The following is a 27,634-nucleotide window of genomic DNA, read 5'->3' as shown; positions in this document are numbered from 1 at the left end:
GTCTCCTTGTAGGGTTATGGTGAGCAGGAGAGTCATTAATGTGCAGCCACTGAGGTTCACGAGCTGTGAGTTTGCAAAGAGGAACTCCATATTTGTGCCACCCACTTAACTGTACATTTTCCTTGACACTGTACCATATGAGGTAATACTCTCATCTATGCAGGAATGATACAAACATTTGACAAATTATTTGTTAATACAACATCATTCCCAAAGAAAATATCATATATGGTCAGATCTCCAGGGGAATATGGAACATGTATTTGCAAAGATGAAATAAATGTACTGATCCAGGCCTTTAGGGTTAGAATTATGAAGAATGACTCAGATGTAGAAGAGTAGTGCAGAATATGTGAGATTATATCATAGTTGAAGGTATGTGAGAGCATTCTTCTACTACGCCACACTGCCCCACCAGATACCAGCACCTCCTATTTATAGCTATATTTTCTCTCTATCTCCACAGATAGAAGCTGGATGCAGCTTAAGTATCTCATAGTTATTTGCTTGACAAAGAAGACTTTAATAGATTGGATTAATGCTCTTTTGATACATGAAAAAAGAGGTCTGATTCATGATCAGGCTTTTCTACCAAGCAACAGTGAGTTCTCTCTGAAGCTTTGTAGATAAAGATGCCATTGAAAAGTGTCTCTGGAGGAGTTTTGTCAGGTCTAACAAAATAACCCAGCTCTCATCAGGATTATCTGGATTTAGGCATGGAGAGTATAAATTTAATAACAGAAAGTCTGATTACAAACTGGAGGTGTGGGTTAGAAAAATCACATATACTACATTTACTACATAAGGAGATATATTAGCCCCTTCTGTAAATACTGTATCACTGAGACATTTGTCACAGTAAAAGCAAAGCAGAATGACATGAGTGATAAACCTGCTTGGTCTACATACTCTCATTTGGCTCCTAAATAAAGGGCCAAGCGAGCGTCCTCATGAGATGTGTATGGAGGCTCAGTAACACTGTTCTCCCTCAGGCACTGCTCCATTGTGTCAATATAACCTGTTCAGCTCAATCGAGCCCTTGTGGGATGTTGTATACTGCAAGGTTTGAGATCAACTTTAATACCCTGAAGACAAAAAGTGATATAACTTGTAATTGTACTTTTAAGTCATTTTCTGCAAGAGTTATGAGAACATTTTCATGTAGCTTTTATAAGTAAGATTGCACCGCCTGTTTGTGATACATCCTGCACAAAGTGCGCTACAACAATTCCTGTTAGGCATTTTAAACCTTACAGTAAACACCCGTGTCACCTTTGATTGGTCAGTCATGCATGTATTCACTCTACAATTGTAATGCTAACATTCATCAGTCTTGACCTTTGACCCTCTCACTGATGCAGGAGCCAGTAAGTTTTTTCTTCTTCTTATACAATCCTACAGATATCATCTTTAGGAATGTATATAATATATTACTTAAATAGAGAACTAAAGTACAATTTGTTATTACTTGTATTTTACTTGCACATTTCCATTTGATGCCATTTTATATTTTTAATTCGGTTCAGATGGAAATGATGTACTTGGATTGAACTAAGTTTGTACAAGGATTTTTCATACAAAACATATAATAATCCTAAAATTATGCATTATTAACCCAGTATATAAAATAAAAAATACTTAAACAACAGTGAAATACTTTATGTTATGGCATCAGTAATACTGATGAAATAATAATAATAAAATTAATAGTCACAGTTTCTGAGTTGGGAACCTTTCTTTTGATACTTGAGGTACATTTTGACAGAGATACTTTTGATCATACAGGATTTTTGGAGTATTTCTGCAGTGTGGTATCTAGACTTTGGCTAAAGCTAAAGGATCTGAAACAAATGCTTCTCTCATTTCCGCACTCTGCTGGCCATTTGGGAGAAACGCAAGCAACGTGATGACGTTTCCTCCGCGACACAACCCTCTTGCAACAGCAACAGCCATGCGCCACTTGAAACAATGTTATGGTCACCTGTGTGTTAAGTTGGTGATAGCTGAGTAGTTAATAACAGCGAATTGTTTGTGCCTGCTAAAGTTTGGGCGTACGGAGAGACGTAGGGCGGCGGTGAGAGCAGCGTCGGAGCCTCTTCCTGCTTCTGTCTGACGGCTGTGTGAGAGAGACGCGGCAAGAGGACTGCCATGTAGCTGAGGCAGAAGAATGAGCAGTCAGCACACTCCAGCAGATGGGACAGACGACTACACGGTCCAGCAGGAAAATGAACTAGAAGCCCTCGCCTCTATCTTTGGGGATGACTTCCAAGATTTGCGGAACCACGATCCGTGGAAGGTAGCTAGAGGGGTTAGCATTATGCCTGAGTGAGCTCATGATGGGTGCGAGTTGACATATGCCACTGCTACTCTGCATTAAAAGGAAGTGATCACCAGTGAGGATTGTTTGGCTTTACTTTCAGGTTAAGAGGCCTCCAGAGGTGCACCTCTGTCTGCGGCCCAACAATGGGCAGGAAAGCTACGTGACTGTGGACTTGCAGGTCAAATGTCCTCCCACATACCCAGACGTGTGAGTACTGACCCCCCGACCTTTGCTATGTATTCTCTATGGCCATTATTGCCACTGCACAGCGAGGCATCCATGCTGATAGTGACCATCAGCTCCAAAAAGTGAACTATCATGAGCTATTCACTATTAGTCTTTCACTGGAATGAAGCTGCCCCCAAATGTCCAAATTCTCATTTGTAGAAACTGAGTCGATGGAGTAAAATGTCATTGCTGATGTTAAAAGCATTGCAAAGTTGATTTATATATTAATCCAAAAAGAGTTTTTACATTCAGATGTTCTAACACTAGAAATAAAATGACACAATATAGCCATAGACCCTTATTTTCTGTCTTGTATGTGAAACATTGTTTTTCTGTCTTGTGACGCAAGACTGATTTTAGAGGAATCTTATAAATGTAATCTAATCTATAAATCCAATCTAACGTAATACTGACACAGTTACTCCAGCCAATCAGGTGTCTTAAGAGCACTGCTGACCAACAAGCAAGTGCCAAACGCTTGTTTACTTTTTCTGTAATCAGATAGTTCCAGATTTAAATTTGAGTTTTGATAGTTTTAGACTATTTTGGGTAATTAGGCAAAGTACATTTAAAGTTGCTTGAATTAACGGATGTTTTTCCACTAACTTATATTATAATGTACTTATACCTAGACAACTATTCATTTTGGTTTTATCCACAAGAGCTTGCATGATTATGAAAGAAATGTAAAAGTTGCTGCATATTTCTCTCCAAAACTGTCTTTAAATGTTCCATGGCAACCGCCCCATGTGCCTGTTGGTAATCGAGGCAGTCAGTACAAAGATCCAGTGTGGAGCTCTAAATGTCGTCTCAATGTTTACTGGTGATCATTCAGTCTTGGTAACATAATATCTTGGTACACCAACAGGCCTCCGGAGCTGGAGCTGAAGAATGCGAAAGGCCTCTCAAACGAAAACCTTCAGACCCTTCAGAGTGAACTCACTCAGCTGGCAGCGGTGCGATGTGGGGAGGTGAGGGAGGACGCACGCACGCACGCACACACGCACTCAAATAAACAAACACAGACACGCATATACACACAGACTACTATGAACTTCTGTACCTGTCCACCTAGGTGATGATTTACGAGCTAGCGGACCACATCCAGGGTTTCCTGAGTGAGCACAACAAGCCTCCATCAAGCTCCTTCCACGAGGAGATGCTGAAGAACCAGCGGAGGCTGCAGGAGAAACGAGCCCTGGAGGAGCAGCAGAGGATAGACCAGCAGCGCAGACAGGAGGAGGAGATGGTTAGGAAGCGACACAGAAAGTTATTCATGCTGGATTAGTTTTATCGGGGGCTGTGTGCTAATTTTACTTCTAAGTGATTTATCAGGCACATTCACAAAGGATCATGAATTTACTCCTGCGGGAGCAAAAAAGCTTATCTTATCTTTCTGCGACTTAAACCAAATCATTAACACTATCACTTTGAGTAAGTAGCAGAATACATCAGCTAATTAATGAATAATGAATTTATTTATTGCCAAATCCCCAGAAATTCTAGTATTTAGTTTCACCGCACACAAAAATGCAGAATAACAACATTTTACTGCACACTTTATTATAATTTATTTGCAAAAAACAAAAAGTTATTGGATTAACAACTAACTAAATAATGATTATATGACAAATCACGCACCTCGTTTATATATCCTTAAATAACTGAACCACCAACAACCTACAGACATTCTGGTTTAGATTAGATTAGATTAGATTAGATTAGATTAACTTTATTAATCCCACAACTGGGAAATTCATTTACCACAGCAGAAAAATAAACATCTATAGAATAAACATCTATGGAAATATACAACAAAAATGTACCAAATATACACTAATAAATACAATATACACAATATACACGATATTTGAACAGGATGTGGACTGTATTTTTCACCCTTTTAGGAAAAAGAAATTATGGCTGAAATCCAAAGAAGAGAGGAGGAGAAGCGAGAGGAAAAGAGAAGAAAGGAAATAGCCAAACAGGTGCCCGAGTCACACAGTTTCTACTAGAATAGAAAAGCAGTAAAGCTTGCAAGTTTGTAGGTGTAATGCTCCTTTTCTGTGGCGTTAAAATTCACAGGAGCGCCTTGAGACTATGGAGCAGCCAGTCCTTGCTAACTCTTCCCTGTTAGGGAAGAGCCCACCCAGCCCGGGCGGAGTTCCTCCTGAACTGATCGAAGCAAAGAAAGGAGTCGGTAACCGCCGACGGACTACCTCGAACACACGCCACAGGTGCACAGCTAGCTACCTGAGCACATTCACATTCACATGTGCAATAAAATGCTTCTTATGTTTTTAAGAAGTTGGGAGAGTTGAAGGGTTTGGTCTGTTTCGACAGGCGTGACACCGTTAATGAAGACAGCCATCGCTCGCAGGAGCTTCTTCACTTCAGCAGCAGCACTTTTGGAGAACTTGTTGTCCACAGAGGGAAAAGTTTGGGTGAGATTTGTCTGATACGATGCAGCTGTTATGGTGCATTGTGGCTTAACATCGCCACCACTTAGCTGTTTGGTACATTTGTAACTGTGTTCATGTTTCTGACAGGTGAAAGCGACAGGCTCGGCCGTAACGTTTATTATGGATTTGAGGCAAACTCAGGAGACTTTGCTGTGATCTACGAGTGGTCGCTGCGCTGGAACAAGAAGATGGGCAAATTCTTCACCAGCCAGGAGAGAGGAAAGATTGAGAACTGTAAAAAGCAGGTAAGTAGAGAAGAAGCAGTAAAATTAGGTCTATTATGTCTGAAAGCCATATCCAGTATAATGTATACTTGCTTAAAACAGCCACAAATTACAACTCGAATTCCTGTGTAGATCCACGGGGCAGAAAATGAGTTAAACTCCCTCCTGAAACTGGATCACCCCAACTTGGTGCACTACAAGGCGCTGAGCTCTACCGAGAAGGAAGACTGCATCATGGTTAACCTGCTGGTGGAGCATGTTTCTGGGATCAACTTGAACCAAAGTCTCCTCAGCCACACCCCAGTACCTTTGGATAAACTTTGCCATTACACGGCGCAGCTGCTGGCCGCTCTTGACTACCTTCACTCCAACTCTGTGGTCCACAAGCAGTTGGGGGCCTCAAGTGTGCTGTTGGATCCCGAGGGCAATGTCCGATTGACTGATTACAGCTTATCGAAGAGATTCGCTGACATCTGCAAAGAGGACATTTTCGAACAAGCCCACGTGCGTTTCTCTGAGGACACGGTGATGCCGACGAAAACGGGCAAAAAGGGGGACGTGTGGAACCTGGGGCTGATGCTGCTCGCTCTGAGTCAGGGGAAAGAAGTGAAGGAGTATCCAGTGACGGTTCCACCCAGCCTGCCTGCTGACTTCCAGGACTTCCTCCACAAGTATGTATGGACGGGACACCTCGCCAGATTCTTATACGACTTCACCAGAGTTGTAGTGCTGACCATTTTCCAATGCTTACTGCAGTGTTTTTGATATCTGTTTTCTTCGGCCTCCAGGCAAACAATGTGCACACACATTATTATTGCGTGGAAATGCAAATGTACTGTTTTTGATTTAAAAAGTCTCTACATTATTTCATAGGGCTGCAACCAGTGGTTGTTTTCATTATTGATTAATCAGCCAATTATTTTCACAATCAGTGGATCAATAATAGTATCCCAGAGCCTAAGGTGACATCATTAAATGTCTTGTTTGTTCTCACCAACAAAAGTATTCAACCTACCACAATGTAAGCAAGAAAGGCAGCATATTCTCAAATTTGAGAAGCTGGAACCATCATATGTTTGGGATTTTCTCTTGAAAAATGACTTCACCAATGAATCAATTTCAAAATAGTCACATAGTTGATTTTCATAGCGCGCAGAGATGAATGGAAACCAGAGAGTGCCTGGAAGGGAGGAAAAATACATTCAAAACGAAGACTTTGCCTTGGAAAGTGGTTAGCAGTAATTTGAAGCATATGTGATTTCCTGTAAATAGGCTAAACATGCAACAACAGTGGTTTGTTCCTTTAGGTCATAGTGTTTTATTGCCTGTCTGTCTGCTAACACTGCTGGCTCTTTAAAAATGGTTTTCAGTTTAAGTTGATTTATACATAGTTTTCATCACAAGAGAGGCTTCACTCCAACAAACTAACTCATTCAGATCATAGGATACAGTGTGTCTGCTTTGTGTTATCAGCTGACCACAAGCACAGTGTGGATTCGTACAATGGAAGGGATTTTTCCAGGTCAGTGACAGAGCTTTCTGTCCAGTGGAACTGTCCGTTACACTGTATGTGTCTCTGTGTTGTAGGTGTGTGTGCCTGAATGACGCTGAACGTTGGACTGCCCAGCAGCTGCTGGACCACTCCTTCCTCAAGCCTCCTTCACCTAAAACGATGCCACAGTCCCAGGATGCCAGCCCAGAAGGTGATAACCACACCTCCGTGGACAATGTGTAAATGAGGTGGACAAAATAGTAGAAACAACTTTGAAATAAGTCAAACAAACCCACTGAGCACAACCAACCATAAGGATTTCATGTGAACTAGACTTGAAAAAGCAAGTGAAGTACAGGTTTCTGCAAAAAATTAACATTATTTTGAAGAATTATTTACTTGAACTGCAGCCAATTAACTCTTTTCAATCTTAGGGGTACAAGCAGCATATGCGTTCTCTGTGGAACTTTTCTGCAACGTTCTCTAGATGGTAGATGTTCAAGGAAGTCCAATTTCGCAATAATGTAGCAATTCATGCATATAATATCTAAATGCTCTTAAGCTGCTTGGACTCTGTTAACAATTGCTTGCAGGTCAAGTTGTTTAATGTGTTTATTCTTTTGATCATGTAGTCTATAAAATACACAGTGGACAGTGAAAAATATGCATCATAATTTTACGGGACCTAAAGTGTCTTCAGAAAGCTTATTTCCTCAAAACAGAAGTCCAAAATTTAAAGAAAATGTATTTTACAGTGATTGAAAACAGATAATTGCTGCATCCTCATAATTGAAAAGCTGAAAACAGAGAACATTTTTCTTGGATTTTGTTGGGTTATCAAAATTATTTGTCAGTTCATTTTCTGTCAGACAAGTAATCGCTAAATTATTCATTTATAGTATTTATTGCAGATTTATTGTACTTTATTTAAATCAATCAAATTTACAGGTGTCTTCATTTTCAGTAGAAAAGTTAGTTAGTAGTTGTCAGTAGAGTTGATCCCATTCTCAAATCTCAGTGATATCATACTGTTGGAGAAATCATAGTGTAAACAAGAAGAAAATAGATGAATGAAAGAAATTTCTTGGGATCTTTCACTTAAGAATCTAATATTTCGTCTCTTTTTTTTTTTTTGTCATCTCAGATCTCGCTGTGGACTTTGCATCATCAGTCATCCCACGGAGTCACATCCTCAGTGCTCCATTCAGCTCTGGGGTGCAGAGGCAGTTTTCACGCTACTTCGATGAGTTTGAGGAGCTGCAGCTTCTGGGAAAAGGAGCCTTTGGTGCTGTAATTAAGGTAGTAATTTCCCTGCTTTACTTCATTCCTACAACAGCTTTATCATGAGACGACATTACACTGGCGAGACAGCTGGCTGTGCTTTCATAGTGTCCACTGTGTCACTCTTTCCCTCTCCTGCACCTCCAGGTTCAAAACAAACTGGATGGTTGTTACTATGCTGTGAAGCGCATTCAGGTCAACCCAGCCAGTAAGCAGTTCAGACGGATCAAAGGCGAGGTGACGCTGCTCTCGCGCCTCAACCACGAGAATATCGTCCGCTACTACAATGCATGGATTGAGCGGCATGAGACGCCCTCCACGGGGGTGCTGAGCAACACCGACAGCTCCGAGCTTCAGAGCACGGCAGACAAGCCTCCTCGGGGCAGAGATCCCCCGCGGTGCCTCAACGAGCTCGGCCTCCCCGACAACGTGGAAGACGTCGCGCCGCCTCCGGCCCTGTCGAGCTCTGTGGAGTGGTCCACCTCCATCGAGAAGTCCTCCAGCGCCAAGTGTAGTGGACACCAGTCTAGTGACGATGAGGATGACGACGATGATGATGAAGAAGATGTGTTTGGTGCCTCTTTTTTGTAAGTTTTTTTTATTTCCTTGGTGAGACTTGCTCCTGCTCAAACTATTGATTCACCACTTGTTTTTTTTTCTTGTTTTTTTTTTTTGCATTTAGGCCATCAGATAGTGACTCGACGAGTGACATCATCTTTGACAATGGCGATGAAAGCACAGATGAGATGTCGCAGGTTTGAATATTGACACTTCATTATTTCTATATTCTGTTGTTTGACTTATTTAGTGTCTGCATTTTTCACAGTGTAAAAAAAACAAAACATTGATGTGTCCTTCCTCAGCTTGAACCAAGCAAAAGGCCAGTGACTGAAACAACGGAGAGCATGGACTCAGATCGACCTCTCCTCATAGCACATTACTTGTACATACAAGTAAGCTTCACCTCAGTGCTCCATTTCTACCACTAGAGGTCTCTGTCTCACATATAACGCAAGTGTTCTCCCTGACAGATGGAATACTGTGAAAAGAGCACTTTAAGAGACACGATAGACCACGGCCTGCATCAGGACCAGACTCGGCTATGGAGGCTGTTCAGGGAAATACTGGACGGCCTCGCTTACATCCACGAGCAGGTACTGTACATCAGTAACATAGGCATTAACAACAAAGAAGCAATGATTCAATGGCCCATGATCAAACACAGCTCTTTCTGCTTCTTCTCCGCAAGGGGATGATTCACAGGGACCTGAAGCCTGTCAACATCTTCCTTGACTCGCAGGACCATGTGAAGATTGGAGACTTCGGCCTGGCTACAGACCATCCTGCTAATGTGGTATGCAGTTAACGGCTTCGCCCCACCGCTGACGAGGCCCGGGTGAAGCCGTTAATGTGATAGATTTTCTGTGAAGCGCTGAAGCTATGTTGCTCTGTATCATTGCTTTACTTAACATTTATTCAAACTGTAGCTTTTATAAAGATGTAGAAACACAATAATGAAGATTTTATGAACCTGTGGAGAAAATGTTGATGTCTCACAGGCTGCAGGTAAATTTGAGGTGGAGGAGAGTTGCTCTACAGTGATGCCCAAACCGGACCCAACAGGTGCAGATGGTTAGAGCACATACTGTGACACTGACCTTTGATAACTGTGGTGCCTGATTTAGATGTTTCAACGCTTCGTGTTACTTTCGTATCACTGTCTACAGGTAACATGACAGGCATGGTTGGGACTGCCCTCTACGTCAGTCCGGAGGTTCAAGGAAATACAAAAGCCACCTACAACCAAGTATGAATTAAAAATCTTCCTCTCTGCGTCAGTTGATAACAACAGTAATCTGGCCAGATACAGTATAGTTTAACATTGTGCAGTGTGACATCTGTTTGTCTTTGAGTTTTTTTAATGCTTCTTTATTGTTCTGTCCTCAGAAAGTTGACCTGTTTAGCCTGGGAATCATCCTCTTCGAGATGTCCTACCGGCCGATGACCACCGGGGCCGAGCGCATCTCTGTCCTGAGCCAGCTACGCGTGGTATGTCCATTTTTAGAGCTACGGATAAACAGGGGAAATGATTTAAGACGTGCTGGTCTTCTTACTCACCTCATCTCTTTTCATGCTGCAGGAGTCCATCATCTTCCCTGAGGACTTCACTGAGTATGAGCAAGGAACACAGGTGAGGCATGGCTGTACCACGCAATTGATAGGGATCTTTTTTTCCCCTCCCTAAAAGTCTAGTCTTACAGTAGAAAACCTCTGTGTCTTTTTCTTCTATCAGAGGAAGGTGATACAGTGGCTGTTGAACCACGACCCGGCCCTGCGGCCCACCACCCAGGAGCTATTGAAGAGTGAGCTGCTGCCTCCGCCTCAGATGGAGGAGTCAGAGCTGCACGAGGTTCTGCAGCACACTATGGCCAATATCAACGGCAAGGCCTACCGCACCATGGTGGGCCAGCTGTTTGCTCAGAACACCTCGCCCGTCATAGATTACACCTACGACATAGATCTTTATAAGGTATGGGTATTGCTTGAGTTGACCGTGCTTTTGACACTTTTATGGTTTTTTACATGTGGCCATACTGTAGCGGTTTTGTGCTAGACATAGGACTCATATGAGTGTTTTAAATGTATTTAAATAGAGTGTGTGTGCTTTCTTTGGTATTGAAAACTAGACTTTGGTAAAAATAGAATTTATTAAATGTGCCACTGACCTTAAAGACACAGGTAAGAGTGCATCATCTTCTTGGTGCTTGAGTTTATTTGAGTGTTTGGGTGGGCACCCATAGAACCACAGTTTATTATTGTTGAAAAAGCCAACTCACGCTATATAATCTAATTTCTAATGGTTTGGGTACCAATCTGAGAGAATTCTACCTGACTGTTTCCCATCTCTGCCTTTAGATGTCACTGCAGACATATGAATGGCTGCACCAACCCCTCCTTGCATCTGGTCTGTATATAACAGAGCAGCAGAAGGCCTGTTGGTGCTTAATCGATGTCTCCTGATCCCTAACAGAGAGTGTTTGTTTGGTCTCCCTCCAGGGCAGCTTCAGCTTCAACGGTGCCAAATTGCAGCAGCATGTGTATGAAACAATCACAAGGATCTTCAAGAAGCATGGTGAGTGCACTACGCTTGTTTGATGTGTGTGTGTGTGTGTGTGTGTGTGTGTGTGTGTGAGTGAATTATACTTTGCTGCAAACTACTTGGACTCCTGACCCGCTGTAAGCCCGTTTTTAAGGACCCCAACATCTGTTCCAGTGAGTGGCTGCTAAACAATAAGTGCACTGTTGAGCAGATCAGATTCTGTGCAGGTGCAAGTGTTATTTTTGTGCACACACTGCTGATGATGTCCAGCTGTACTTATTTGTTTATTCTCACTTTGTATCTGCTTACATGCATCAGTTCTTTTTAGGTTGAGGGTTATGTTATCTTATGCAGATGTTGCATTGATACACAGTGTTTGTCTTCAGGTGCGGTGCGTCTCCAGACACCACTGCTCCTCCCCAGAAACAGGAAGTTGTATGATGGCAGCGAGCTGGCCTGCTTCATGGACCACAGCGGAATGCTGGTTACACTGCCCTATGACCTTCGCGTGAGCCTAACACACGCACACATATATAACACACACATGCAGGTGTGCATGTCTGCACTTGCACACAAATACTAATTATCGGACTATTTGCATCAGCAAATGCAAACACACACATAGTGTGAGGCTGCAATCAGCAGCCGCCTTAAGATCCTGCTACCTCAGGAAACCCTGAGGACTAAATGGTTGTTTCCACACTGTGATTGATTACAGCCTGGTATGCAATGACTTCACTGTCATTATAAGTTCACCCAATGTCTCTCTTTTCACCTTAGATGGCGTTTGCAAGATTCGTCGCCCGCAATAATGTAACGCATCTGAAAAGGTAGAATTCTATTATATGATCTATGAACATGTACTCATGCCAGCAATGCTTTATTTATCCATTAGTAATAATAACGACCATTTGTACAGCAGTAGCTCTTTTCAAAATGGCCTTACAATGTCCTCTGTAAACAAGTTAATTATGTGACTTGCTTATTGGTAACTTATAAATGTTACTGTGTGTTTTACATTATAAACTAAGAGACTAAATGGCTAAATTCAATACACTATTGTGTTTCGTTCTTTTCGTTTTACTTAAAAGATCTTTTAATATACAGTAAGTAATTACAATAATGAAGTTTGTGATCTCTTTGTGATGAAACCTAGAGCTGTAGGGTTTCTTCACTGTATTCATGTTGGAGAATTGGAAGTCCAGTCTCCACAAAATAAAAGTTCTTCAGCTTTATCACCAGTCAGGCGTGTGGTCAGATTAACTGCAGCATCACCGGACTGTCTTTTTGACTACCTTGAACAAAAACCCAAATAATTATGGTAAAATGATCCATTTTCTGAATCTCTTGAGAGACCTGATATTCACATTGAGAATAAACACAGTGCGTCTGTGCATCATCTCGCTGTAGGTATAGCATCGAACGCGTGTTCCGCCCCAGGAAGCTGGATCGCGCGCACCCGAGGGAGCTTCTGGAGTGCGCTTTTGACATCATCACACCCGTCACCAACAGCTTGCTCCCCGATGCTGAGGCCATTTACACCATCTCTGAAATAGTCCAGGAATTCCCTGCTCTTCAGGTTAGACACACACACACACTGACTGCCTGTCTTTGAAATGTTCCAGTGAAGTGACAGTTTGTGCTGTGCTGCCCCGTCTTGACTCACTTTCACAGGACAGCGTGTTGACGGGCCGGATGCATCATTGTTCTTTATTTTCCTACGGATGCCACCATTGCGCCCAGTCCTGTTGTTGTTTTTTTCCTGTTTTACTTCCCCCTCACATTCCTAACATACCAAAGTGTGTATAATCCTGACAGATTTACACTGTATTTATTATTTACATAGTAAATATGTTATGAGCGGCTCTGTCCACTTCCTTCCCTCCCTCCCAGTACAATCCATTTCCTGTCTACACGTCCCAGCACTGCGTCAGTCTCGGGTCGCAAACATTCCTGTGCATGTCGTACAAACCAAGTCAACCTTGGGTCTACCCTCTAGTTCATCCCTCACAGATCCTCTCCACCAGCCAGCTCTTTGTGTGAAAGCTTTTAAGAATATGTGAGTCAGACGGAATGAGAGAGCAGCCGAACATAGCAGTCATTATTCACTGAGGCGCTCATTGTACAGTAGTGCTCTTGGTAATGTCAGTAATTGCGGCCGAGTGGGTTAAAGGTCTGTTTGCGTGTGTTTTGTAACCGCAGGAAAGGAACTATAACATTTACCTGAACCACACCAGCTTGCTGAAGGCTATCCTGCTCCACAGTGGAGTCCCTGAGGACAAACTGAGCCAGGCCTCCAGCATACTGTGTGATGCCATGGTCAGTGCAAGTCACACGTGCATTACAGATGTTGTGCACATTGTGTTTAAACATATAAAGTAGTGTGTTTCGCCCCAAATATGGTAGTATAACATTTCTATGACCTTTTCTTTTTGTGTATTTGCTTCAGAGTGAAAAGCTGACCAAACGTGAGGTGGAGGCAAAGTTCTGCAACTTTTCACTGTCAACCAACAGCGTGAGTGTCCACCGGGAAGCATGAACCTTCTGTAAAAACAAGCAGCCGTGCAGCAGCACACTTGTATTCGCTCATAAACATCCAGGTCTCTCCTCCTCCCTCTTGCTTCCAGATGCAGACACTGTACAAGTACATAGAGCAGAAGGGGAATCTGCAGGACCTGGCGCCACTCCTGACATCGCTCACCAAACAGAAGACCGCCGTCAGCCAGCTGGCCAAGCAGGGCCTCAAGGACCTGGAGGAGCTCACAGTGCTTCTGCGCAGACTGGGAGTTAAACTGCAGGCAAGTCTGAATAAATGCAGGTTAAAAGAAAGTGTTCGTTTTCTTTCCTCTTAACTTGGATGCATCCCCTCTGTAGGTGGTGGTCAACTTAGGCTTAGTGTACAAGGTGCAGCACCACTCTGGGGTCATCTTCCAGTTTGTGGCTTTCATCAGGAAACGCAAGCGGACTGTACCAGATACAGTGGCTGCTGGAGGACGCTACGACCACTTGGTAGGTTTTTACCGTCATTCATCCACATTCCACATATTAAGACTCATAAATAAACTGGCTTGAAGTCATGGCAAAAATTTGCAGCTATTATTTTCTGTGGGCAAAACTTTTCCTTCCACGTATGCATGTACTGTATGTGAACCATATTTCTTCCTCCCCAAATATAGGTCTTCTGTCTGTATTACATTAATTCCATATGATGCAGTGTTGGTGATGCAGTCTTCGTGGTATCCTCATGCGGTTTGTTCTCTCTGCTGCTGCTGTTAGATCCTGGAGTTTAGAGGGCCGGCTTCCACCGCACCAGTCCTCTCTGCAGTAGGGGCCAGTGTGGCCCTGGACAAAGTCTGTGCTGCTATGGCCAACATGGAGGAGCCGGTGAGAGAGAGAGAGACAGAGAGAGAGACACACACACACACAAACACACATACACACACACACACACACACACACACACACACACACACATACACACATGCTGAGATCTGACATTCTTGATCATTGCAATGAAGGAGCAGCAGACAGAGTTTCATATTTAATGATGCCTTTGTACAGCAGTCGGCCGCCACACAGCCACTTTTAGAAACATGTTAATAACTATGATCACTGTGACTCTTGACGCCATGGAGTTATTTTTGGAGTAGCATCATGTTCTATATTCCAGATTCAGAATGAGAAGTGATGTGCCCAGAAAACTGCATATAATTTGAAGATGAAGACGAACCTTGAAATGGCTCATTTATTACAAACGTGTTGTTTTAAAACAATTCACTACACCTCTCAGTATTTGACCGTTTTTTTTTTTTTTTTACATTCTCTGTTTTGTTTTTTTTCCTCTTCATCAGCCATCAGTGAGCTCCTGCGATGCCCTCGTGGTCCCAGTGGGGCATTCTTCAATGTCCAATGCCATCGACGTTGTGCAGAAGCTGTGGAGCACTGGCGTCTCTGCAGACATCGCCTACGATGTCTCACAGGTTAGGTCCTGCATTCACTGTCTGACTGGTGTCAGTTTGGAAACCCAAATCATGCCAGTTTTGATTTTTCTTGTTGACAAAGTTATGTTTACATTCTGTGTTATGAACCAGAATGCATTGTTTGTATCCTTGAGGTCATAAAAACCTGCGTTGTTTACAGTTATTTTTGCCACCTTGCCAGTTCTGCTGCATCGCTTGTTTTCTCAGAACATTAACAGCTCCTTTAGATAAGGGAATAGCGTGAAATCATTAGCCATAAAAGCTTGTAGTCTTTATCTTTGTTGTTCAAGAATTTTTTTTTTTCTTGTCAATGATTGACCAAAAGATGGAACAACATTTGTGGTGGTGAAAGCATTATTGACAATATGAAACATGCAGAGAGTCGACATGTGCATAAGCGATATTGCAGTAGAAATGCATAACAGCTACTTAAACCCTAGTTAAGTAAGAGCCATTAAGGCCAAAGCCTAAATATATCTCAGCTAAAGGAAGCAGAGTCCACTTCTCACTAAGTCACTCCCTTTCTGTTGCTTCCGGACTTGTGAAAGAGAAAAAATAAATAAATCTACAAAGAGGATTTGGGTAGAGCAGCACTCTCTACATGTATTAGCTCAAGCAGAAAGATTTCAATGAGTTTGTGTTCATCCACTAATGATTATGTAACTGAGCCCTCGTGTTTGCTGCATGTGTAAACTCAATCTTGTTTGTGAGTTTTTATATCCCTGAATAGCCCCCCCCCCCAAGACTTCTTGTCTTACCTGTAGTAACCTCATCCCACCCACAGAGGGCAACACCTGACTTCCGTTCTTGAGGAAAAAGCCCCTCATCTGTCAGCAGCAGACTTATCGTGAGCGGATCAGAAATAGTGAACATCATAGTGATCGAGCTGCGGTTGCGTTTACTTGGAACAACACAAAATCATCTGTTATACAAGCTTCTAATAAAGTTATTTGAAGAACTCTGGGTAGCGTAAACCGTGCTGTAATTAGAGAACAAACGAGCTGAGATCAGTCCCTTCAAAGTGAACTTATTTATCCTCTGGTCCAAAACTCCAGATGTCATGCCTCTGTCACATTCTTCATGTTTATGTGACAAACTGATCTCAGCCCTGTTTCTCTGTGTGTGTGTTTGTGTTAAACGCCCTCGCTGGCGTAGACCTGTGCCCACATTTTTAATAATCCTTGATTTTTCCTCCCTTTACTCTTTATAATGTCTCGTTGTTTTAACTTTCCCCTTCTGCAGTGGTTAAGTGTTTGCTTTAATGGTCTTCATTGTCTTTTGTTCTGGCCCTGGACAAATGTGATTCGCTGCCTTCTTTTCCTCTGAGCCCTTAGAAGCAATTAGGAAAGGTTGGGTTTGGCATTAAGTTCCAGATTGTCAATGGTGTTTGTGTGCGTTCTTGATTATGTATGCAGGCCGGTGCCTTGACCAGTGGCGAGATCGGTTGAGAACGCCTTGTTCGGATGTCCTCACTGGACTTTTTGTTAACACCTTTCACATGCTGGCCTCTTAACAGACGGAATCTGCAGCTTTCATTCATTCTTGGGAGACGGTTCCACTCTTTTAGCTTTTATTAGCCAAATATGGCAAAGCCCTTCCACATGCGGTCAGCTTAGGCGCACGGCCCAGGGCTGCCCATTGACCTCCAGGCAGTGACTTCCCTTTGACTTAATTTGTTCTGTCATTGAGAAAGTTGTAAGAAAAGAGGAAGTTTTAAGGCTTACATGATGGTGTGTCAAAGTGATACACACACACACGCACACACACACACACACACACACACACACACACACTTGCCGTACACTGCAGGGTTTGTCTGTAACACTGTTAGCTCCTCTTGCAGAGAAGCCAAAGTGAAGTTAATGAGAATAAATTGGGCTGACCCAAACATGTACATACTGTACATACACACTGTCATGGTTGAATGCATTACCTGAATACACATTGGCTTTGGTTGTGAGCCCCAGTACAGTGCACACTCTTTTTGTTCCAAGCCAAACTCTACTTAAACTGAATGACTGCTGCTTTAGCAGAACCTTTGGGGGACGAGTTCAGAGCACTCATCTTTAAAGGTGCTATATGTAATTAATTGTGTTTTTATTGCCAATGTGTGAATGGATTGTAGCGTAAACCGATTTCCTCGGTTGCCTTTAACAGTCCGTGGACTCATTCCTCTTTAAAGGACTCAGGCTGAATTTTCTGAGTAAAACCAGGATGTGATTATGCTAGCTCCCAAGTGCCTTGCCTCAGTGCCTTGTCTCTTTTCCGCTCACCTACACACTAACAGTGTGCAACACACGCTAAAGTTACCTTAGAAACATCTAACCAGTTCTTTAGGACTTGTTACTTTGTAAATTTAATGTGCATTATATCCAGTCTGACATTACCTATCCCACAAACATCATCTGTTTATAATTCATGCTAGTTTACGATCATTGTTTTCTCAATGCTCGCTTGCGCCTAACTACACACTGCAAGCACGCGAGCGAACACAGGCCACCGGTGTCATTTTTCCTACCTTCGTGCTTTAGGAGAGTGGTATCTCAGCTATGCTTTTTTTTCTCACCCTTTCAGCGAGCAGATCAGTCACCATCCGACATGCAACTGTGACACTTTAATTCCCAAATTCCTGTAGCTTGTAATACGTATTAGAACCTCTTGTCTTGTCTTGTAAACGCAACTATGGCTGAAGCTCTTGTCAAGCGACAGTCGCCACCACCTGCTCCCGGCAAGGAACCACGTTCGGCTGCAGCGAAAAGTAATTCAGCCTTTTGTGTTTTTGTCTGTTCAGTCTCAGGAGACGTTGTTGGACCACTGCAGGCTGGCTGGCATCACCTGCATGGCTCTGGTGTCTGACAAGGAGGGAAACTATGTGAAGGTGAACCAGCCTGTCAATACAGTACTGGAAATTCTTTGACTAGTGTTTAAAAAAAATAAGCAGCCTTCTTCACTTAAGAAAACAGCCTTTCAGTTAGTACCATTGCAGATCACTGTGCTTTCAAAACAGGGTTGAGCAGAGAGGCAGATTTCAATTCATTTTCTGTCCTCAGGTAAAATCATTTGAGAAGGACAGACAGTCCGAGAAACGGATTCCTGAGTCGGACTTGGTGGACCACATCATTCAGAAATGTCGGACCAAATTCTGTGAGGAGAGAAACATCAGGTAAAGAAATCACAGTTTAAAGTGGCGCTCAGATGTGTGTTTATGATGTGAAGAGGTTGTTCTTATAAATGTTGTCCTTGTGGTCCTGCAGAGAAATCTCTGAAAGCATGTCTCTTCAGAACCCCAAAGGATCCCTGCTCAACACCACAGGTACTGTACTCCGCCCTGTCTGATTACCAGCTTACTCTTTACAGTCAGCTCCTATGTGCTGTATATTTGTAACTTTAAAGCCTTAGTGCAGCATGAAAACAGTCAGCCCTCTGTTTCCGTACAGTTGTGCTTTGACTCCACCAAAGTGCTGCATGTAGTTAAAGTGTTATATTATGAGTACAGAATTCTGTAATGAATGTGGTATCTGTAAAGAATGACTGATCCTAGTGTTGCATTTAGACCTCTGGCATTTAACTGATTTTGTTACGCAAAGTAACGAACAAATAGAAGAACGAGCTCAAGTGTTAAATTTCACACCACTTCTGGCACAAACACACAGGAAGCCAACAAACAAAAGTGAACAAACAGTTTTCATTGGTATCATGACTCTAATTAACTGTTAGATACTGGAAATGTAAAAGGTCCTATAGTTGGATAAAATGTGGAAATGGTCCTTTTTTTTTTCTATCTCTCTAGGCTCTTCAGAGCAGCATGGAAGCAGCGGCACCATGAATGTGAACGTCATCAGCCCGGAGAAGGTTTCCTCCAGCACTAGACGACGCTATGAGACTCAGGTTTGTGATGTACAAACACACACACATACATACAACACGCGTTGGTCTATAGCTGTGTGGACACTCATTGACATAATGCCTGCTCTAACCCCTTACCCTAACCTTAATCGTCACGACTTAATGCCTCATCTCAAACGTCATCTTAACCTTATCTTATTAGTTTATACAAAATAACTGTTGCCATTCAGACAACACCGCAGTCTGTACCTGCACCTGCTCATCTAAACATTTCTCTCCAGCACCACAAGTTGACAAAAAGTCCATGGAGTACCTTAATAGACAGTGTGCATCATAAAAGAAGTATCCACAGCAACATTGGGTTTTAAAAAGCTTTTCCCTTTCTCTCAGTTTCAGTCATTTTTGTGGCGAAAAAGGATTTTAAAGTGAAAACTGACTTTAAACTTAAGTAGTTTTTTTTATACCTGCACGCTGCTTTATTGGAGACCACTAAGGGAAAACTGTAATGCTGGATATACAGTACTTGCCTAATTCTGTTTTATGTTGCGTCCCTGCATAGCAGTATTCTCTGTGTGACCATCTTTTCTTCTTCTTTGTGTGACTTTGCGTGTCTGTCCTAAACATTGTAGCATTTGCCATAAAGAATGTGGTGCCTGTAAACTTGAGGCCTGGCCTGTTGTTTGCTTATAAAACGCATGTAAAGACAGGGTTTTTTTTTTCATGCTATTTTATTTGATCTTGGGAACAGTTATTATTTTCTTCCACCCTTTTCCTTTGTTTCTCTCAAAATCTCTCTTTTTCAGATCCAAACCAGATTAAAGAATCTTGGTAGCAATTTGCAAAACAAGAGCAATGACATTGAGGTTCTGGCGGTAAGTCATTTGTTTGTTTACCCCATTATCCCTCCCAATCCCAGCCCCCCCCCCTTTTTTTTTCTCTTTCTCGCTCTCCCACCTTATCTCTTGAATTCATGTGTGAAATCACAGAGCGAGGAAAAGGGCTTTTGATAGCTAAAACAGTAAACATCACTGGGAGCAGCCCTTTTATAGTTATATGCCTTGCGCTAAAATCCCCAGCTGGAGGTAAGATGGCTGTGAATCCATTCCACTGGCTACAGAACAATGAACACTAAACAGAAGGCAGCCAGTGTGCCATTTCAGCCGATGTAAATGGCTGCCATATTGAGTTTATTTGTGGTTGCACTGTAGATTTATGGCCAGATATACTCGATGTAAATCACCCCTGCTTGTCTTATTTACCATATTGCAGCATATTCAGAATACATTTGTCATCCCTGTCGGGGTCTGGATCGCATCAGCGACACAACAGTAAATACGAGTTATTGAAACATAACAGCCATAATCACCTTGATTCTGGTAGGCAGTTACACAGGCCTGTAACTCTTCATTGGTGCATGTTGGCACATGTCATGAACCTGCGTGTTTATCAGTCAGACTGGAACACAACAGTATTCATTTTCCAATGATAAACCCGGGAGGTCATTAGTCCATTCCTGGAAAAGGGGCATGGAGCGCTTTCAGGCCTGGTGAGAGCATTGTGAAAGCTGAATTATGAGTAATTTTCTGATGCCGGAGTGGCCTGGATTATCTTGTGTTGAAAGAATTACACAACCTGTTGGGCAGCGGGTGCAACGGTTGGTATTATTAGTTTGGTCATGACTGCAGTACTCGACTGTAATGTGGCCTCTTCCTATCAAAATGCGTAATATGTTGTTGTTCTGTACAGTATGTGGAATTGTTGCAGAGTGAGATAAGGCTCCATTGTGTTTCTATGTAACCTTGCTTGTTTTGTTTGTTTTTTTTTTTTATATCCCACAGGTGGACCTGCTGAAGGAAACGCTGATCAACTTCCTGTCTCTGGAGGTCAGTGCCTTGTTGGCTTCATCAAGAACATTGCAGAGTTAATAAAAAGCTGCATTGTAATCAAGGGTGGGAGGAGGTTGGGAGGGAGGGAGTGAGGGAGGGGGGGGAAGTGGAAAGAACAGCCAATAGAGGTCAGGATTCGAGACAGGAAGAGGGGATCCCGTCTCCTTCCTTACAGTCCTGTCTGACGAGGAGTGGCGTGAGGGAACACCCCGGCCTTTTTCCACAGCCAGGGAGACCTGTTAGAGGGTTTAACTTATACTCCGTTTACAAGGCTCACATATGCAACAGACATGCAATACGGTTAACAAAACTCACACATAAGAGGGTGTTAATATTCACATTCCAAACTCCTGAACAAGACTGCACTCATAAAAAGCTGGGTTCCCTTCAACGTAGGTTTAAAAAAAAAAATAAAAACTTTAATTATATTGTGCTGAGAAACATGAAGAAAATGCTCTTAACACTGCTGTTATATAAGCAAAAGCCTCCACTCTATAAATGAATGGGCCACCTATATAGTCAGCGCCTCACAGCACATGTGTCAAAGAAAACACGTTTGGTATATAAAACGCATGACAATACACAGTGTGTATAGCCAGGCATGCAGGAAAGGCCTGTTTTAGATATGGCAAATTACCTCAAGCCACACAAGGAACCAAAGAAATCTATAAACCCACTGTAGCTCTGTAGCTTCACTGCTCTGCTACACTTGACATGCAAAAATATACGCTAAGTCTGCATATGAAAAACTGCATTCATTCTTACAAAACGCAGTCTGCTTTTTGATTCTGCAGTCTGAACAAACATAGAAAATGACAGCTCGCGAGGCATGTCGTTGGATTGGCGCCACAATTTCTGACAGTGAAAACAAAACTGTGCCGGGCTTTGTTCGATGTCAGTGAGTTTGGTGTATGTTTTTGCAGCATTTTGTCACATAGCCTTCACTCGTACTCATTGTGTTGTGGTAACCTCTGCTCTTTCTCTTTTATTTTCTAGTTTGACAGTGAAGAGCAGTTCAACAGCAGCGTGAAGACTCTGCTGTCTCGTCTCCCAAAGCAGCGCTACCTGAAGTCCATCTGTGATGAGATCCACAATTACAAAATTGCAAAAAGGTGCGTTTGCATGTGTGATTTGGGGGCCTTTTGCATGCAATGAAATTCTTGCACATTTAGTAATGTGTCTTGCCAAGCCTCGCTAGTTATCATATCATTATTTAATGAGAATGAAACTGAAGAGTCTGCAGCCATGCTAGTGGCTCTGTGAGCCTCTGCAGTGGTGATTTGAGCTAAATGCTAACATCCATGTGCTAACACGCTAACAGTTTCATGTTATAGCATTGCTAGATTTGCCACAAAAAATTGCAAAATGTACAAATTGAAATTTCATCAACAAGTTTATTATAACTCATCCTTTGGGGAACATGATTCTCTGAACCAAATTTGATAGCAATCTGTCCAAGTTGTCAAGAAAGTTCACACAAAACCATAAATGTCAAAGTCAGTGGGATTCATTGTTTGGGGACCATGAGTGTCCATACAAGATTTTGTGTCAATCCATCAAATAGTTCTTGAGATATTTCCAGAATTTAATGAATAAAAGAAATTATTTCTATGTGGAAGAACACCTGAATGAATCTGGAACAAGTCAGGAAATGAAAAAACGAGGAAATGAAGGAAAGACGAGATTTAAATAAGGGAAAGGACAAGAACCCAAAAGTGAAAATTGCTCTTTCCCTTTTAACATACTCGCCCTTAGTGTCAAATGTTTAGCGTTTAAGTTTTTCCCCCTCAAAAGTAAAGAAACAACAGCAGCTTGATACTGCACAGACATTTTCCGAACAAACAGTTATGAGACATCCCGTATCAGCGGGAGCCCTCGTGGAAGATGAGCCACAGACCCACAGCTTCGCCTCTCTGTGCACTCCCACATTTCCTTCCACTTCTGACTTGTTATTTTTATTAAAATGAAACCCGAGGCAAACAGTGAAATACATTAAAGACCACTTAGAGGCAAACCTCCTTTTACGGGCAGCTGCCACTCCAGTGCTCCCACCAAGCCCACACACTCCAGGTGTAACAGTGACAGTCAGCCCTTCAAAGAGAGCTGTTAGACGGATAACTACCGCCTTGCAGAACATTAAATCCTCAGTTGATCCCATTTCCTGAGGTGAAATCTTGAGAAGGATTTTCCTTGTTTGGTCTTCTGATGTCTGTGTCTTAACACCCAGTTTGATTGACACCGAGATTGCAGCGCAGGCAGGGGGGGGGGTTAACTTCTTCCACTACTGTGGTTGTGGATGGAGCGGCGGTTAATATTCCCAAGCTCCCCAGCAAAATGTTTTTTTCAAATCCCAGACTAAATCCTCAGTGTTTGAGCTTCTCATGTTGTGATGCTAGTGAATGCCCATAGAGAGCAACCCTGTGAGGGATTCAACGGATTTTCTCTCTCATGAATGAGAAGGTAACAAAAAAAAATAAATCAAAGCCCCTCTTTCTGCCTTCCCATCTCCCTTTCCAGAGCAGTTGGTTTTAATTTCCTGTCTCTGCTGTGTGTTTGATTTGCCATTGAAGGCGGGTGGGGGGGGTCTTTACTGATAAATGAGCGTCGTGGAGGCAACAATGGATACATTCAGCATGTGTTTTTATACGCTTGTTTGGTTGTTTTCGTCAAATGTGGGGCAAAGGCAACTAAGGCCAGATGACTGAGCTGAAGGGCCCATGTAGTAACCTGGCAGCAGTAAGACCATAAACTAAACTTATCCCAAGGGCTTCGTGGTAAGTGAGCTTTCCTCTTAGCCGAAACCTTAGTGGGCAAGTCCTGCACGTTACCAGGATGGTTGTATGGTTAGAGTTGGTTGTGTGAGGATTAAAATATTGTTCATTGACAATAGAACTCCATATCTATTCAGTTTGTGTTTAATTATAGTGAACAAGAGTCTTTTGCTGATGTGAGGTGAACATATTTGTTGTTTTTTTCTTTTGTGTGTGCCAAGTGGGATATATTGGAGCTCTCCAAAATAAAAATCCCAGTTTCCCATTCCTGATTACGACTTGGACGTTGATGTAATTCTGTTTCCAAGTCAGAAATTCAAAATTACGATCATGTGACATGAACATGGCATTAGGCACTGCTTTGACTAAATGCTAACATGACTCACATTGACAATACACGTTTTGTATGTGTGTAAAACTTACCATGTTCACCATCTTAGGGTGCTAGCATGCTAACGTTCGCTAATAAGCATTGAACACAGTACAGCTGAGGCGGATGAATGTCAGTAGCTCTGCAGGTATTGGACAAATTGAATATTTGAGCCGATGATGCAGACAGATGAAAAGTTGAGGAATCCTCAAAGTGATAACAATTTAATGACAATCTATCAAATAGTCACTGAGATATTTCAGTCTGGAACAATGTTATGTACTAACCAAACAACAGACTTCACCATCCGCTACACTAGTCTGGCCAAAAAACTGGAGCGTAAGTGATAACTTTATAAAAATATTTTTATAATAGTGATTTTACCTTTTCAAGTATGTAGGAAATGTTCATTTCTACACTGAGTTTTGTGACTTTCTTACCCTGGACATGGCTGTAGGCAGGGTTGAATCCTGTGTTGTTTCAACGGGACTGACCTCCTAACCTAGACAAATCTAAGACCTTGGAAACCCTCTCGGCTGAATTTCATTGCCCTAATTTTGAGATGCTCCATTTGGAAATCCTCCACAGCGGGTTTTTGTTTTTCATGTTGTTTTAAATCTTTAAACTGACAGATGTCCTCTTGCAGGGTGGCTGTGGTGGTCCTGTACAGCTACAAGGACGACTACTACAAGATCCTGCTGTGAAAACCGAGGTGTTCTACTCACCTGTTCAACTGGGGACAACTAGCTTTGCTGAAGGCTCAGTGGACTCTGAGAATATTTTCATCCATTGACCTACAGAATCTGCTGGAAAACTGACTGATTCATACCTTTCCATCCGGATAATGTGAGCCCCAAAGACTTTTTTTTTTTTTTTTTTCAAACCATGTTGAATAGTAACTGAGCTATTCAACCCAAACTCCATAACCTTCCCAAAGTTCCAGTGTTTTGTGGTCTTCTTAAGACAAAAGTAGAAAAGAGGTTTACCGGACTTTGCCTTAATAGAACTGTAGAATTTGAGAGAGAAAGGGCTTTTTACTGAAGACTACGTGTCATGAATGCAACAGTTTTACATTTCTAATTAGCAACAAGATGGATAGTAGGAATAAATCGCTTTTTTCCCACATGCTGTGATGTGTGTTTTTAAATGTGCATGTGAGAACACAGCTGTTTGGGTCTTAATGGTCTTGATAATATGTGCACCTCGCAATCATATCTATATATACTGTGTATATATGTAAAATCACGATCTAATGATAATTATGAATCCAGTTATTGCTCAGTTTATTTTCAATAGTCAAAGCTTTGTAGGATTTTACATTTTCAAGGTCTGGGAAACTAACCCTACTGTTTGCTTAATTGATCCTTCTGGAAAAGCTTCCTTACCTTGAAGTTTATGAGCAAGCTTTGACGGACAAGTCAAAACAACAGTGCAGTGAGGACTGCACTGAGGATTATCCAGGTTTCCAGCTTTGGCTGGTTGTCTTCGTGTTTTCCGGTGTTTTATTAGCCCATTGAATAGATGAGAGGTCTACTTGCTCTTCGCTAGCACTCAAATCTCAAAGGACCCCTCCCCTCCTCAGAAGCAAGCCACCAACACTAAACACATCTGCTTGTGCTACTGAGATAAGAGAACAACCATGGTGAGAGAAAACGATCAGATTTAAAGCAACTAGGAGAAGACAAATTCCCATTTGGAGCAGAAGTCCAGGACCAGATGTGCGTGAGTCTACAAATCTGCGAGTGAAGTAAAAGCCACTAACAGATACCATGTTGGATGACATCACTGCACTTTGGGGGGACGTGCTGCTCCAACCAAGCTTCAGTATCATTGAAATTCAGTGCGGCCACTTTGGTTCACACATTTATTTTTCAAAATAAGTGTAAATGTTACAGTTCATCATCTAGGAAACATATTTACAGGGTCTGCAACAGTGAAATAAATAAGGTTGTATAGAATATAGCAGATAGAAATGGTAAATGATCTACATTGTACAGCAGCTTTGGCTACCAAAAGTTCATTTTTCAAAAAGAAAAAAAAAAAAATCTCAAACTATAGTTTAGTATTAATAAATAAAGCTATGTGAAAAAATAAATAAGGTACTCTTCTGTTCTACTAATTTAAACTACTTTTTTTTTTTTTTTTTTTTTTTTTTTTTTTTTACACATAGAAGAACAAAGAATTGCGTAAGTTTTTACAGTCACCTCTTCATTTTAAAGCACATGGCCATGATTCAGACAGACACAAATCTACTGTTACTAAAACACTTCAATATTAATTGGTCTCCAACCAATTTTGGCATCAGAATGGTCTTTGTATTGAGAAATTGGCAATGGATCGAGAACTCTGATCCAAAACCTTTTTTCCTACAAAACCTCATTTTGTTTCGTAATGCTGCTCAGATTCCATCATTCTCCGTACTGATCAGATTGGTGCGGAGCCTCTAGCTGCAACAGCGTGTTCACTTGAGTGGTTTAAGTGGTGTGCTTAATATGCCTATCAAATCCCTGATTAGGGCCTTTATCCCTTCAAGAATCCTGCAGTGGGCTTTCTAAAAAACACTGGCTCCAAAGAAAAGTGCTATGTCTCTTTAACATGCTCTGATGTTGTAATGTGTACCATTATGTACAGTTACAAACAGGCTCCCCTTCAAATCTCTTGTCCACGCATCATATAATTCACCAGTATATGAAGAGCTGATGAGAACCATCAGTGGCAATCTGTTCATCTTAATGATGGGTGAATAAATTACTGTTTTGGTTTTTTTTTTAGATTCCTTGATATTGGCTAACACACTTAATAAATGAAACAAGATAACAAAGAAAAAGCATTAAGGCTATAGAATTAAGGCTTAAAAAAGAATGATAACTAACCATCACTAACATTCGGTGTGAACAGTAGCTCCACCACACACACACACACACACACACACACACACACACACACACACACACACACACACACACACACACACAGAGCTGTGAATGAAGTTAAGAAGTGAGGCATGGCATGATATCAAAGCCATTCCACACCGGTCCAGATGAAGCATCTGGCACCATTTTCTCTCGTCTACTGTCAATAAAATGACATTCACCCTGGATGAATATCACTCCGCTTCAACTCGACTGATTTTTTGATGAATTACAACTGACAGGGCTGATTCCTTCTGGAAGGAGCCCGGTTCAGATGAGGCTGAGTGGGAAGTTGAAGATGATTAGCTGCTGAATGGTTGACCAGTCTAGAGAGAGAATTCACGTTTCCTTCGTACAATTGTGGTTTGATGTTGGGGTTTTCTGGATGGAATGACTCGGGTCATTTGAAGGTAGAAACAAGGCTTTTATATGGGAAGCGTGTCCTTCCTTGAACATCCTGATGGTGGGGAATGTTTAGATGGGCATTTTCAAAATAATTCAATCTGGCCTCATGGAGACACCCATGATAGAAAAAAAAAAACAAGAGGTGGCCAATAACAACAAAAACTAGTACAAATACTGTAGAAATATACAAAAACTAAGATGGAAACCACACATTCTAAAGCAGGGGTTTGGATCTGGGGGTCTAAATAAAGCCTGTTGACTTGATTTGGCTGCTGAACTCCATTTGATCCAACTGGATTATCAGTTCCTTTGGCCTCCCTGCTGATGATGATGATAATTACATCCATGAAGCACTGC

At 42.0% G+C, this 27,634-nt stretch overlaps 1 protein-coding gene across 3 annotated transcripts; it reads left to right on the top strand.

The window, feature by feature from the left end:
- Nucleotides 1-1,925: 1,925 nt before the first annotated feature.
- eif2ak4 (eukaryotic translation initiation factor 2 alpha kinase 4) lies at nucleotides 1,926-26,119 on the top strand. Of its 3 annotated transcripts, none has more exons than XR_015436134.1 (39): nucleotides 1,926-2,296; nucleotides 2,421-2,527; nucleotides 3,417-3,519; nucleotides 3,624-3,797; nucleotides 4,456-4,536; nucleotides 4,634-4,785; nucleotides 4,892-4,992; nucleotides 5,098-5,255; nucleotides 5,367-5,905; nucleotides 6,822-6,937; nucleotides 7,871-8,025; nucleotides 8,155-8,594; nucleotides 8,690-8,762; nucleotides 8,871-8,960; nucleotides 9,039-9,161; nucleotides 9,257-9,361; nucleotides 9,567-9,639; nucleotides 9,735-9,814; nucleotides 9,955-10,056; nucleotides 10,148-10,198; nucleotides 10,301-10,537; nucleotides 11,065-11,140; nucleotides 11,494-11,615; nucleotides 11,888-11,937; nucleotides 12,518-12,686; nucleotides 13,310-13,426; nucleotides 13,557-13,622; nucleotides 13,735-13,905; nucleotides 13,982-14,116; nucleotides 14,384-14,491; nucleotides 14,959-15,087; nucleotides 17,879-17,965; nucleotides 18,138-18,250; nucleotides 18,342-18,400; nucleotides 18,878-18,975; nucleotides 19,737-19,805; nucleotides 20,772-20,816; nucleotides 21,614-21,713; nucleotides 21,816-21,931. XR_015436134.1 is itself a non-coding variant. In XM_023430962.2 (39 exons), exons 1-39 carry the CDS (start codon nucleotides 2,168-2,170, stop codon nucleotides 24,662-24,664), a joined length of 4,968 nt encoding a protein of 1,655 aa, XP_023286730.1. In that variant the 5' UTR covers nucleotides 1,926-2,167; the 3' UTR covers nucleotides 24,665-26,119. The 3 variants fall into 3 exon arrangements, 2 of the variants coding, with proteins under 2 accessions (XP_023286730.1, XP_023286729.1); XM_023430962.2 differs by lacking the exon at nucleotides 21,614-21,713 and adding an exon at nucleotides 24,607-26,119 and having other exon boundaries at nucleotides 9,567-9,630; XM_023430961.2 differs by lacking the exon at nucleotides 21,614-21,713 and adding an exon at nucleotides 24,607-26,119.
- Nucleotides 26,120-27,634: the final 1,515 nt, after the last annotated feature.

Source organism: Seriola lalandi, unplaced genomic scaffold (assembly GCF_002814215.2).
Source record: "Seriola lalandi dorsalis isolate HSWRI2012SDOR001 ecotype SW California unplaced genomic scaffold, Sedor1 jcf7180002054915, whole genome shotgun sequence".
Lineage (NCBI taxonomy): Eukaryota > Metazoa > Chordata > Actinopteri > Carangiformes > Carangidae > Seriola > Seriola lalandi.
This window is presented reverse-complemented; position numbering and strand designations above follow the sequence as displayed.

Excerpts from the sequence above, each read along its gene's own strand:
- eif2ak4 (XM_023430961.2), top strand. The coding sequence starts at position 2,168 with ATGAGCAGTCAGCACACTCCAGCAGATGGGACAGACGACTACACGGTC. Across the intron at positions 3,798-4,455 it reads GCAGACAGGAGGAGGAGATG|GAAAAAGAAATTATGGCTGA; the intron begins GTTAGGAAGCGA and ends TCACCCTTTTAG. Across the intron at positions 4,786-4,891 it reads ACCTCGAACACACGCCACAG|GCGTGACACCGTTAATGAAG; the intron begins GTGCACAGCTAG and ends CTGTTTCGACAG.